The 13,062-nt window shown below is 41.6% G+C and overlaps 1 protein-coding gene across 5 annotated transcripts in view; it reads left to right on the top strand.

Annotated features, from left to right (window-relative positions):
* Positions 1-13,062, top strand: part of ATP2B2 (ATPase plasma membrane Ca2+ transporting 2) — a 277,471-nt gene that overhangs the window by 151,801 nt on the left and 112,608 nt on the right. For 4 of the 5 annotated variants that reach the window (XM_054977415.1, XM_054977411.1, XM_054977412.1 and 1 more), the window contains exon 8: positions 8,516-8,557. The exons of the other annotated variant lie outside the window; for it this stretch is intronic. In XM_054977415.1, the coding sequence (XP_054833390.1) occupies positions 8,516-8,557 (42 nt within the window). The remainder of the gene's footprint in view (positions 1-8,515; positions 8,558-13,062) is intronic. 5 annotated transcript variants of the gene reach the window in all.

A 13,062-nucleotide genomic window follows, 5' to 3' on the forward strand; every position in this document is an offset into this window, starting at 1 on the left:
CATGCACTCCTATTCCTAGCCTAACTATCCCATTGACCCGACAGCAAAGAAAATAAACAAAACTTCACCAGTACCTTTACTGAGCTCTTGCGTGCTCTGGCAAGCAGCTTCGGAAAATTGGCTTCCTCAAGCCCAAAAGCAAAAAGGGCTTAAAAAAAAATTGGTAAGGCCAAATAGCACTCTGCCTCTCACTGGGTCCAAATTTAGGCCATCCCACCGCTAGACCACCATGTCACAGCTGCTGGAGCCCAGGGAAGCTGTCTGTAGGCTGCCACCACTCTGGTACAGGTTTCCTAAAGAAGGGCTCAGAGCACCCAACTAACACCTTTTGTTGACTCTTTCCCAGTAGGTTTGATTTATTACATGACCAAATGAGGCATGAGGACCCAGGCAGAAAAATAAAGAACTTTATTTAAAAGGTTTATTAATAACTGGTTCTTAGACTTGGTATATTAAAGAGAATAGTAAAGGTTGGTGAACAAACAAAACTAAAATACCCTAACGCGTCTAACTAGACTGCTCTTAACTGTCTCCTGGTGACCGTCTTCCAACTGTCTCACCCCTTCTGGATGAGGGAGCACTCCGTCTGCAGCAGCCTCTCCTCAGCTCTGTTCCCTAGAAGTGAACACCCTCCCACTGTGATGAGGCCTTTTATCTCTTCTCTCAGGCACCATCCCCCTATTTTCCTAATGGTGCAAATTTTCCCTCCAAATCCCCTCTTACCCAATCACAGGAGCCAAAGGGAACCTGGGAAATGTAAGCCTTGCAGTAACTCTAGTGCAGGCTTCCCTAGAGCCACTAGGCCTCACTAGGCCCAGGCTCATAACATATGCTAATAGTGAAGATAGTAATTTATGATGGTTGGTGTATTCAGTACAGTTAAGTGAGCTGTATGGGTAGCAGGAGATCTGCTGAAGTAAAATAGGAAGGAAGGAATCAATGGCCCTTCTCTGGATTTCCTACTTTCCAGGTAATGGCCTGATGAGTAAAGTGGATTCCTAAAAATATGATAAACACAACATTGAAATGGGTCTTGTTGGCCATTTAGCCCATGTTCAAGCAAGAGAGCCAAAGTTAACCGTGAGAGCTTTTCACTTTTCTAAGCCCACTGGTTGATTGCACTGTAAAGCATGCCTGACAGTCAGCTGTCCAGATTCTGCTTGAAGACCTCCAGAGAAAAAGAGCACATATCTAGATAATTGCTCCCATTGTCAATCTACTCTCACTTTAGGAAGATTTCTCTTAATATTAACCTGAATAAGTTCTAACACTCTCACTAAATGTTTACTGGTAAAGTTATTTGTATTGAATCCAAAGATTATTTTCTGCTGGTATAAGGAGCTCCTGTATTTGGAAATAATTTTTCAAAAGAATCTTTACTGAATTTGTTAACAAACTTTGGAAATAAAATGCAATGAACTTGTTAAAATGAAAGATGCTTGAACACCCACTTGTTCAACTCATCTCCTATATGCCAGTTGCAAACTGGACAGCCAATTCACTGAGGGGGTGTTTGGTTTTTTATGACCTGTATAAACCTGATCAGCAGGAACAGGTGATGCAGGGAAGGGGGGTGATTAGAAATCTATTCAGCAAGTTTGGAGGAGGGGGTGTATGATGCTTCCCTCTTTTTTTTTAACTTAACTTAAATGGCACTAAAGGCATTTTTAAATTCAAAAATAACAAAATATTTCATTTAACATAGAAAATTTCTGAGGTAATATAGATAACTCCCTGTTTGGCTGGGTAGGGAAATTCTCTTCTTATTAGAAAATCTATCCCATTTCTTTGGCTGGAATGGGAGTCTGCACCTACTTTTCAAACTTCCTTGCCAACTTTCCCCAGTTCTCCTGTCTGTATTAAACTCCTCTCAGTCAGGGCTGAACCTTGAAATTGTCAGTACTCGACTCCTTTCAGCTAGGGCTGAAATCAGACTCCCCTCTCCCCAGCATCCAGTTCAGAAGCCTTTCGTCTGTTCAACTCATGCTACCCCATCAGATTTCTTGGAGCAGCCTGTCACTTAAAGCTCTCTGCTGCTGTGGAGAATTAACCTTTAACAGTCCTTCTGTTGTATGTACACTTCCAAGCTTTTAAAAAGTTCAGTCCATCACAGGGTGAATCAGAAAGATACTCCCACCTGATGAAGAGATGATCCCCCCTCCTAAATACTGCTGTGTCCCAGAAATTACTAGTCTGTGAATTTATTAGTAAAGAAGGACCAAAGATAGCGGGGATAAGTTTCAGAACAATTCAACAGAAGAAAATAAGGGGGAATTGCAAGACACAAGCTATTTAAAACAAAGGTGACTATTACTGTCAAAATATTGCTCAGTTATTCATTAACTACTGCTACTGTGAGTCAATCATTTGGTTTTCATCAGAACTTCACCTATTCATATAAACTGAAACCAACTGTACTCGCATTCTGTGCATTCAGAATCTAATTTAACCTGCAGTAATTTGCAATAAAAGGCACAATAGCATTCCATTGAGGTAATTTGTACCTCAGTTTGTACCTCATTTACACTATGTGTCGTATCTATGGATAAGATATGGGTCCAGTAGCATTATTTGAAGAAGTCCAAATATTAAATATCAAGAGCATTTTTAACAACTAATACAAATATAAGTTTGGGATCTATGGCAGGATATCTCCCAATGGTAACCCTCTCTTCTTGATGCTGCTTGGAGTGGCAGTGGGAGAATTTTTTTTAAAAAAACACTCTTAGGCTAATGTCAGTCCTCTCTAGGAATCACTAGAAATTATGTGGTTTTATCAAAGAGTTTCCAGTGATTCTTAGAGAGGCATGACTTCACTTCCAGGTTTTCCACAGAAGTGATATCACACTATTCCCAACAGTGCCCCCCATTTCCCTCTTGGACTACTTCCGGTTGATAGGTCATGCCTGGCAACTATCCTGTGCCAAGGTACAGTGGCCCCAGGGGACAACAATATAACAGAATGAGCCAAATTTGCTTGTAAAAGTTATATGTATCAACTGTTTTCATTCTTAACTTCATTTATTTAGAAAGTACCAGTATGGTGATGGTGTAGTTAAAAGTGTTGGACTAAGATTAGTGACTGGATTCAAATTTACACTCCATCCTGTTCACGTAGAAGACTTTGGATAGCCACTATATCTCAGCTTCACCTACTTCACAAGATTGTAGTGTAGCTTAGGGAAGTGGATGATGAACATACCCGCAACCCTAGACTCCTTGAACAAAGGATGAGCTGAAATCCAAATAAATAAATAGGAAACTCTACATCATTCTCTGTAAATTGGCAAGATAGTATTAACAGGTGTCTACTGCAAAAATGTTGGGCCTGAGGTCAGGGAAGTTTTTATAATTATAAATACCAAACTAAATGAAATGCTAGTTATGTAGAATGGGTTTGAAACACACACACATCTGGCAGGTCCCACCAAAGACCACCAAAGGTTTGTAAACATAAGCCTTAAGGCAGCTTATGTTTACAAACATAAAATGCATTTTTAAAAACTTAATTTAAAATCACAATTTAAAACTACCAGTAATAAGAGAAACTAATCAAATGTTGTTCTAAATAAAACTGTCTTCAGTTGCCTCTGGAAGATAAAAAGAGACAAGGCTAAATGCACCATCTTGAGGAGGTTGTTCCATAATCATGAGGCTGCCACCAAGAAGACACTCGCTTATGTGCCCACTAGAAAAATTTCTTTGGTCAATGGGAAAATCATGCCTTGTGATCTTAATTCCCAGGCAGGAGCATATAGGAAAAGACAGTTCTTCAGATACCATGGTCCAAACCCATGTAGGGTTTTAAGGGACAAAACCAGCACCTTGAACTGAGGGCCAAGCTACACATGACGAATGACACTTGAACGGCAAGTGGATTGAGTGGAGGGCAAGTGAACAGGGAGAAATACACTTGCTGTTCAAGTGTCATTTGTCACTTGTAGCTTGGCCCTAGGCTTGGGAGCAGATCAGTAGCCAGTGTAATTTCTGTAGTATCAGGATCACATGTTCCCTGGAAGTGGCCCAAACCAGCAGTCTGGCCACAGTATTCTGTACTAGCTGCAGCTTTCAAACACTCTTCAAGAGTAGCCCCCAGTAGAGCTCATTGCAATAGTCCAGTCATGATTTAACTAAGGTGTGGAGCACTGTTGCAAGAACAGGTGGACCTGATGCTCCAGCCAAAACTTGGCAAAAGCACTCCAAGCCACTGAAGACTGTTGGCTTTCCAAAGTGCCTGCTGTGTCAAGCAGCATTTCGAAGCTGCAAACCTGATTTTCAAGGAACTGTAACCCCATCCAAGATCAGAGAGATTTCAAGTCTCCTGTCAGCCTTTCTACTGACCTAGAGAACACAGGTGGTAGGTCTGACTTTTCCAAGGATCCTGTCCACAACCTTGTGCTCCACAAACTGAACAGTATCCATATAAATTGGACTAGCAGGTGCCAAAGGCACATCATGTGAACATGTATACCCAGGCATCTAACTCAGAGCAGATCTAGCCAATTTTGTCTTGCAAAGAAAGTAGCAAGTTGATCACAGTGGACCATCATTTGGTCAGAATCTAGTTCCATGAAGCTATGATGTAGAAGCCCCTGAACCACATGAAACAGCTTGGCTAGATGATTAGGTAAAGATGCAATAGCAATGGAGAAAAATTGCCTCATCACTGCCACAGAATATGCTCTAATATGGTCTCTATGCTGTGTTCAATCAGCCTTGCTACTGTTCACACCAACAGGAATATGTCAACCATCTTTTAAGAGTAGAGATAAATCCTAAGTGACTGAATGTTTTTTGCCCAATTCAGAGTGTCTATGTGTATTTGCTAAATTTTGCAGCAAACATTATGTTTAGCTGCAGATTTTCTGAGGCAGATGTGTTAAAATTGAACATTTGGTACTGTAATTTTTAGATTCTGTTAAAACAATTGAGTGGGTTTACACAGATGAAAATAAATAGATGTATGTTTCTTATTTGATGGGCTGATCTAGTTTTTTTTTAAAACCTCTCTGAATTTTTTAAATTTTATTTTAATATCCTTTAGTCCCATTCAGTATTTCAGTCCTGGTCCAGCTTAGGGTATTATGCTTCATATGGGCTGCATGTGGAACAGAATGTGAAGTGTTCTGAGCATGTGCAGCTCCAAAATTAAGTAGATAATTTCCTGCTGGGGCCATTTTGATATGACTAAACACCATGGAGGGGAAGACAGCAATAGCAGGATTCTGATGCATTGCTTTCGTGCCTTCTGGTCTTCTGAGGCTGGGCTTGCAGCCAACTGCTTGGGAACTATCCTATGGTTACTCCTCATCACTATCCACAAGCAGCTGGTGTCAACCCAGGAGGCACGTGCTTTGCCGTCTCTCCGGCAGTCCTATACGTTGCCTTTGTCTGCAGCACTTTTGGGTGAAGCTGGAGGTTTGGAAGTCCTTGACTGTGCTTCACCTGTGGTGTTGGAGCTGGAGGGTGTAGGTGCCTCTGCCTCAGCTGCTGGCTGCGGATGCTGGTCAGTCGGCAGCTGTTCTTCCTGATCACTGGCCTCTGCTGAGTCAGGGCTGGCTACACGAGGCTCCTCTTCTCCTGAGGAGTCCTCACTCTCACTGAACCCCATGACATGAACATCCATTGAAAGGGGGAGGTTGTGTTTATTAAGTTCCTAACCGATACTGTTAAGGCTGTGCTGATACTATTAGGGCTGTGCAGATATTGCTGACCCAATAGAAAGCCCAATATTTCCAAGATTGGATTGGATCAGGGCCAGCGCGCCCATTGAGGCCAGGTAGGTGGTGGCCTCAGGCGTGGAGTGCTGGTGGGAGCGCTGGAGGAGGCGCGGGGGGCAGGAGCACGCAAAACAAAGCAGCAGCCTCCTATCCCTCCCGCCCTGCACCTCCGCTGCCGCCAGCACAAGCCCCTGGCTGGGCGCAGCCGCCACAGGCAGGCATCTGCGGCGGCGCAGGCAACCGAGCGGGAGAGCTCGGAGGCCGCCTGCCGCAGTGATCCGGCTGGCGGCGGCATGTGCACTCCCGTGATGACGTCACATGTGACGTCATCATACAGGCCAGTGGGGGGGATGCCCAGCCGGCCGGCCGCGAGCACCGCAAACCCTTGCACCACCCCTGCTTCAGATAAATAACAGAAATATCTGGAATTGGGTTGGAAGGCCTTTCTGCTGTTGGCGGTCTAGGTCCTTTAAACTTTAAGGGCCACTGTTTCAAGGCCAGTTCTGTCACGCACTGAAACAGTAGCCCTTTTAATTTTTTATTACTTTCAGTCAAAACAAACACAATACAATCTACAAGTTATTTTTCTTAAATATCAATTTATAGAAGCCTCCATTCATTTCTCTTTGATGGACTGTTTCGAAATACCATGCTTTTAAAGGGGTTTCCTTTAAAATAATTTATCAGTATAATGAAGCAAAAAATGTAATTTAATTTTATATAACCATTTTTAAATCAGAAAAGATTATTTCCTCCTGTATCTTCAGTTGTATTTTTCTCCAGTGACAAGTTGTAATAGCATATAAAACCAACTATAAAAAGAAAATCAGCATTGTTACAACATAATTTAACAACAATAATTTTGGTGTGTAAGATCCAGATTAATTTATTTTCAAATATTTAATATTGTGTGGGTACTTCCACCACACATGAAAAAGGTGGCATTGTTAGCACCATATACCAACAGTTTCAGAAATATTATAAGTATTGGATAGTCTACTTGGTAGCAAGTACCATTGGTTTGCCATTTTAATATCATTCTCTCTTAATGATAAATTCAGTGTAAATGTTGACCATCTTCTAAAGAGAAAGCTCCATAGTCCAGAATTCCCAGCTGGGATACGATGCAAATGGTAGGTAGACCTGGCTGCCAGACTCTGGAGGCCAGGTCTATTGTCTATAGAAACAGTGCTTGTCTACAGTTTAAAGGGTTGGTCTGCCATGAACCATCTGGGGCATGCTTCCTCTCCCTCCCCCTCTTGAGTGCCTACAGGTACTTCAAAAATTATGTTTTAATTTTGTTTTGTAATTTTGGAAAGGGTATGATTATCATTTTCACTCAGTTGTGGGAGTATTGATATTTTCCCAATATTTATTAAAATGGAAATTTTCCCCAACAGAACTTTGTAATATGATATCAGTTCTTCTGGATATTTAATGAAAATGATAATCATACCCTTCTCAAATATTCTGATATGGAATTAAAATGATAATTTTTGAAGTGCCTACCCCTAAATACTATCCTGGATGTAAAAAATTCTTCCAAACACTCCTTACCTAGAACCAGCAGTCAGCACTATAGGAAAATTGAGATGTAGCACCAGATGATTTGGATCCAAGGTTTAACTGTCAGGTCTCAGTCTGGAACTCAGCACTTCACAGTATTCTACTCTATCATATCTAAAGTTCTGTTCGCATAATGATGTAGTGCTATACATTACCACCACTATTCCTCATCCCTGTCCCCAGCTTGTTGAACTAGAATATGAAGAAGTGTTACTAATCTTTTGAAATAACTGTTAAATGTTTTAAAATAGTATTGCTATAGACAGGCTTGAATTAATTTATCTGAAGGGGTGCCTAGATTTTATGGAACTCTTTGGACTATTGTTTAAGAGAATCATTTGTTTGGATTCACGATTTTCAGACTTTTCACATATGAATCACCTTTTCTCAGGTGAATCCAAAATTTCTGAGATATGCATCAGAAGTATTTTTCTTTGTCACCTTGCCTTCAGAGTATATGGTGCCCAGAATGAGGGCCTTTTCAGTGGTCGCAGTCTGTGTATGGAATATCTTCCCTAGACAGATATGTGAGGCACTGACATTGTTTTCATTATGGTGTTTGGTGCCACTTTATTTTTATGCTATTTTAGATTGGTATTTTTGCTCTTTTTAGCAGATTGCTCTGTTTTATGTTTGATGCTTCTGTCAGCTTTATTTTCTTGTCTGTTTACTGTTGTATATGTTTTAAACTGTTTTTATTGTGTACCACTTTGGACACTTATTAAAGTGAAAAAATGGCTTATAAATTCTTAAATAAAAAGTGATGGTAAAGAAGCTTAACTATTGCCATGTGTGAACTGAGGGTGTGCCCTACCACTCATCGCAGAATCCTGTGGAACACCCAGGGGTTTCCTAGTAGGCAAGTGATCATAGAAAATACAATATTTGAAAACCACTGGTTTAGGTCATTTGGAATACTTGTTTGATTGTATAGATTAATTAATCTTGCCCCAAAGTGTGTATGACAATTATTTCTGTAACAGAGGAGGCCTTAGTGGTAAAATGATAAAGTTAGTGGTAAAATGATAAACTTGTGAATTTGTGACCTGGAAGTGTGTTCATGCATATAAATACATTATAAGAATTTGACATGAAATTTATTTAGCACATGTTCATGACTTTTTGGCCCTTTTAATTTTATTTAAAGTCTCCCTCATCATGTTCTGTCTGTGTGTACTGATTTTTTTACCGTCTGTTCTTTGTTGTCTGCTACAATTTTTACCACATAGGCAAAATGCAGGATGGAAATATGGAGACCAGCCAGAATAAAGGTAACCTTCTTTCATAATAGGCAGAATTTTAAAAATGTACTTGAATTTAGTTCATCAGATTAAGTAATAATGTTGGAGTGGCTGGAAAAGATGTGGTTTGAAAACAACAGTAAATGTTTCTATGGGACAAGAAATAGTCCAAATCATCATCTCCTGCAGGAATCTGGTTCTTTTGTTGTTATGTTCTTATGTCAATAAATCCAATTTTCAATGTAGCCAGATCTGTAGATACATAAATCCAGAAGCTGAATACACAGGAGAGAGCCTGTAAAATGCCCCAGGTTTGCAGGGAAAAAACTGAAATCTTTTTTTAAAAAATGTGTTTGTTAAAATCCCACAAATTAATAGAAGTAGCGCCTCCAGCTTTAAAAGTAAATTTCCTCCGTGACTGTTGCTAGGCAACCAAAATACTATTGCCAGCCCTGAAGACTTGGTTTCTATCAGGAAAAGGCAGGGGATGGGGAAGGGCTCTTTTCAGGATTGATTTGGCTTCTTCAGGATTCAATTAATGTCCTCTACAGTGACCATTCTGGGGGCTGCTAGGCAGTAACAACAGTTTGGCCAGCTGTCAAGCCTTGGTTTCTGATGGTAAAAGGCAAGGGGATGGGGTAGGGCCCTTTCCTAGCCTTTGAGGGAGGGACCAGGCCCAGCAGTAACCACTGGCAGGCCTGGCTGCTTGTTACTATTCAACTGCAGCCACTGCATAAGAGCCAGTATGATGTAGTGGTTAGAATTTCAAAGTAGGTTCTAGGAGACCTGGCTTCAAATTCCTTCTCTGCCATGGAAGCTCACTGAATAACCTTGGACTAGTCTCACACTCCCACCATAATGTACTTCACATGGTTGCTGTGAGGATAAACTGAAGACAAGGAGGAGGATGTAAAGGGCAGAAAGGCAGGCAATAAATGAAGTAAATAAATGAATATAGTTGAAGATGGGGAGCAGATAAAAGGTAGGCTGATGGGTGGGTGGGAAGGAGAGAAGGAAGCAGGGATTTGGGACAGGATATGGGAGCTTTCAGGGAAAGGAGAGAGGAAGAAGTGGGGGAGGGGGGAAAGAGATACTCCCTGCAAGTCCTTGCAGATCTTCCACTTATATGGAACATATACACACAAGAGAGGTTACATGTGCCTTGCTGAACTTGAAATAACAGGCCACAATGTGCTGATATTGTTTCAGCACTATGGAGCTGTCACAACTAGAGATGGGCATGAACCAAAATATGAACCAAAGTTCGTGATGAACCAGGCCAGTTCGTGGTTTGCGAACCAATGGTTCGTCAGAGCCCATTTCTGACAAACCACCACAAACTTTCCTAGGCAACAGGGGATGGACTTCCTGCAAACCTTCTGCTGGCCTGGAAGTGGTCTTCTGCTGGCTAGAAGTGACCTTCTGCTGACCCAGAAGTGATGATTTGCTGACCTGGATGTGCCGTTTTCATGAACCAAACGAACTGGTTTGTGAACCGAGGCAGGTTTATGAAAGTTCATGGTTCATGAAATGCGACAAACCACAAACCACACAGTTCTCCCCCCCCCCCCGTTCATGCCCATCTCTAGTTACAACTAGAGATGGGCACGAACCGCATTACGAACTTCAAAAACCCACGAAAATGGCGATCGTGCGATTGCGCAATCGTGATCTGGCAGTTCATGATCATCCACGGCCAACGAACCAGCATTCAGAAGAAGCCTGGTTTGGTGTGTTCGGCTGTGGTTCGGGAAGCCAGACAGTCAGGCGCCAGCAATCAATTCCCCTGGCAATGGAGCCGGGGGAATGCCTGAACCCTGTCTGTGCTCCTTCTGTTTCCCTGGAAACCCGAATGGAAGCCTAGCTTACCTTGATCGGCAGGTCTTCCTTCCAACCACGGAGCTGCAAAGCGGTTACAAGTTGGGAGAAGACACCCAGGGGAGGGAGGAGGAAGGGGGTGTCCTGTAGCTACGGGCACTCCAATCTCATCCCTGCAAACCCTGATAGGCAGCTCTGATGGCCAAACACAGACCTCCTGCATTGCTCAATGGAACCTGTGCTTATAAATAGCTGTGGGCTCCCAGGCTGGGTTTCACTTTCAGCGAGCAGTGGAGTGGGACAGAGCTCTTGCTTGCCACTTGCTAGCCTTTGGGGAGAGAGACAGAGAGTATAATTGAGCTTGGATTTTTGTGGGAGTTTCCTGGGGGCCTTGGATTGGAGAGAGTATAACTCCAAGATCCCTTTTGCAATCTTGTCCAAACTTGGGTGATGGCTGTAGAAGAGCCTGCAAAAGACTCCCCGGGAATATGGGCTCTGTAAGTGCCATGGGGCCGTTCCGCGCCCAACGAACCACGAACCGGTTCGGCAATGGAAAATGTTTGCTGTAATTCACGATCTCGGGATCGTCATTGGCACTGAACCGCAAACCACTGGTTCGTTAAATTTTTTTGGTTCGCGCCCATGTCTAGTCACAACCCACCCCACCCTGCATATTTCAACCTATTACACCATCAGGAAAATTTCAGGAAATTGTGCTTACAGAATGTTTCTTTACTTTACTCCTGCTTCTGTGCTTCTCATCTTCTGTATTATGTCTTCTCAGAGGACTGTAATGATCTGATTGTGTGGTTATGACCACACAATACCAGCACAGAGGTGCAGCCGACACCATCTTGAAAGTATTCCATGATCAACCATAATTTATGAAGGCATATACTGAAATACAGTTTAGATATTTTGGTGCAGTTTTAATATATGTAAGCCAAAATGCTAGAAAATGATGTGAGCATGTGGGGTAGAATCAAACACCTAGCCAGAGATGTCTGCGGTGCAGTTACTGCACAGTGGGACATTAAAATGATTCACCATTTAAAGTTAGTTCAGTTATTATCAGCTACTTTTGAGAATGGCTGCAGTAAAAACTGCATGTGTGGTTTTCACCCATGCAAACAGAATGTTTTTATAATTTCAATTAGCTACTGAACAAGTTTTTGTCTTCTGTCAAATCTAACTATATTTCGTCTGTAAATTATAGTTCAGGATGCATTTTTATCTACGCTAAATATTTTTCCTTTTATTCATGTTTGCTTCGGTTGTCAGATACCAGTGTTTTGACATGTTTTGCTTTGCAGAAAGAATCTAAATGCTGTTGAAAATCTGAACTCAACTTCATTTGTTTCTGAAATACATAGATATATAAATAGCAGATAGAACAAAAACAAATACATATTATTTCACTTAGATGGTATAGTACTGAAAATAACACTTTCAGTTCTGCTAGCAAAAAGCTAAATTGATTGTTTTGTTTAAGTATTCTTCAGGGACAGCTACAATGGTGTACTCTTGAACTTGACCAGTAAACTCCTTAGTATATGGTGAGCAAAGGTTGCCTGAGCAACCCCATTAAAATGAGTTGTGCAGCACCATTCCCATCCATTGTACTCTGGATTACACAGGAGAAGTGGGCAGTGTGTGTCTTATAGCTTGTTTCTTACAGTTAGTATTTCGACAGTTTGCCTTTGCCTTGTTTCTGTCTTTTGTTCACACTAAATATCATGGCAGTGTGTGGGTTTTTTATTGCTATATTCTTGCTATCCCATAATTTATATGATTAGCAATACCACCATAATCAGCATTGTGTTCTTCTAATTCCATGGAAATCAATGGACTTAGAAGAGTGTAACTCTGCTTAGGACAGCAGCGTTAGAACTTCAGAATTATTTGAATGGATTGTAAATTATACTCAGCTAAAGTGAATTCCTTTGTGTTGCTGATATTTTGTTTGCTAATACTAGGGTACAACTAGGCATAAAGGAGGCAGGATCCAATCCAGATCCTGCTTATTTTCTATAAAACCAGAGGTGCTCAGGTGGCATAGTGTGGAATAGTCAGAAGGAACATCCTCCCTGCCCTTCCAAAACAGACCTTAAGTAGCCATTTTTCTCCTGGCAGGACTTCCTTCAATTTTGTAGGCCCACTGGGAGAGTAAATGGTGAAAATTGGTTGGGGAAAAGTGTGGACATAGGAGAGTTCCTGAACTGAGTTCCTCTTTTGCCTGAGTTCCTCTTTTGCCTTCCATTTGTTCTCTATTCTGCTTGAAATTATTTAGTTACTTCATTTATACCCACCTTTATCCCCTATGAAGACCCAAAGCAGCTTATGCTGGGCTTCTCTCCTCTATTTTAGCCTCACAACAACCCTGTGGGGAAGGCTGGAAGTGTAGGACTAACCCCAAATCACTCAGCAAGCTACCATAGCAAAGTGGAAATTTGAACCAGTCTGGCATTCTAACCACAGCATAACACTGGCTGGTTACTCATACTGATCGGTTCACTGATTTATAGGGATTTGATAGCAGACACAATACTTCATACAGCTCTTCTGCCTCTAGGCTGTGTTGAATATCTTCTATCTCAAAAATATTCTAGAGTTTCCATTACAAAAGCCCTTTGTCTGTTGCCTCAAAAGAGGTGTAATGTAGCCATTAGCCATAGTACCTTTTTAGATTTGACATGAGAGGAACCTGACTCCCAAGG

Source organism: Eublepharis macularius, chromosome 4, assembly GCF_028583425.1.
Source record: "Eublepharis macularius isolate TG4126 chromosome 4, MPM_Emac_v1.0, whole genome shotgun sequence".
NCBI lineage: Eukaryota > Metazoa > Chordata > Lepidosauria > Squamata > Eublepharidae > Eublepharis > Eublepharis macularius.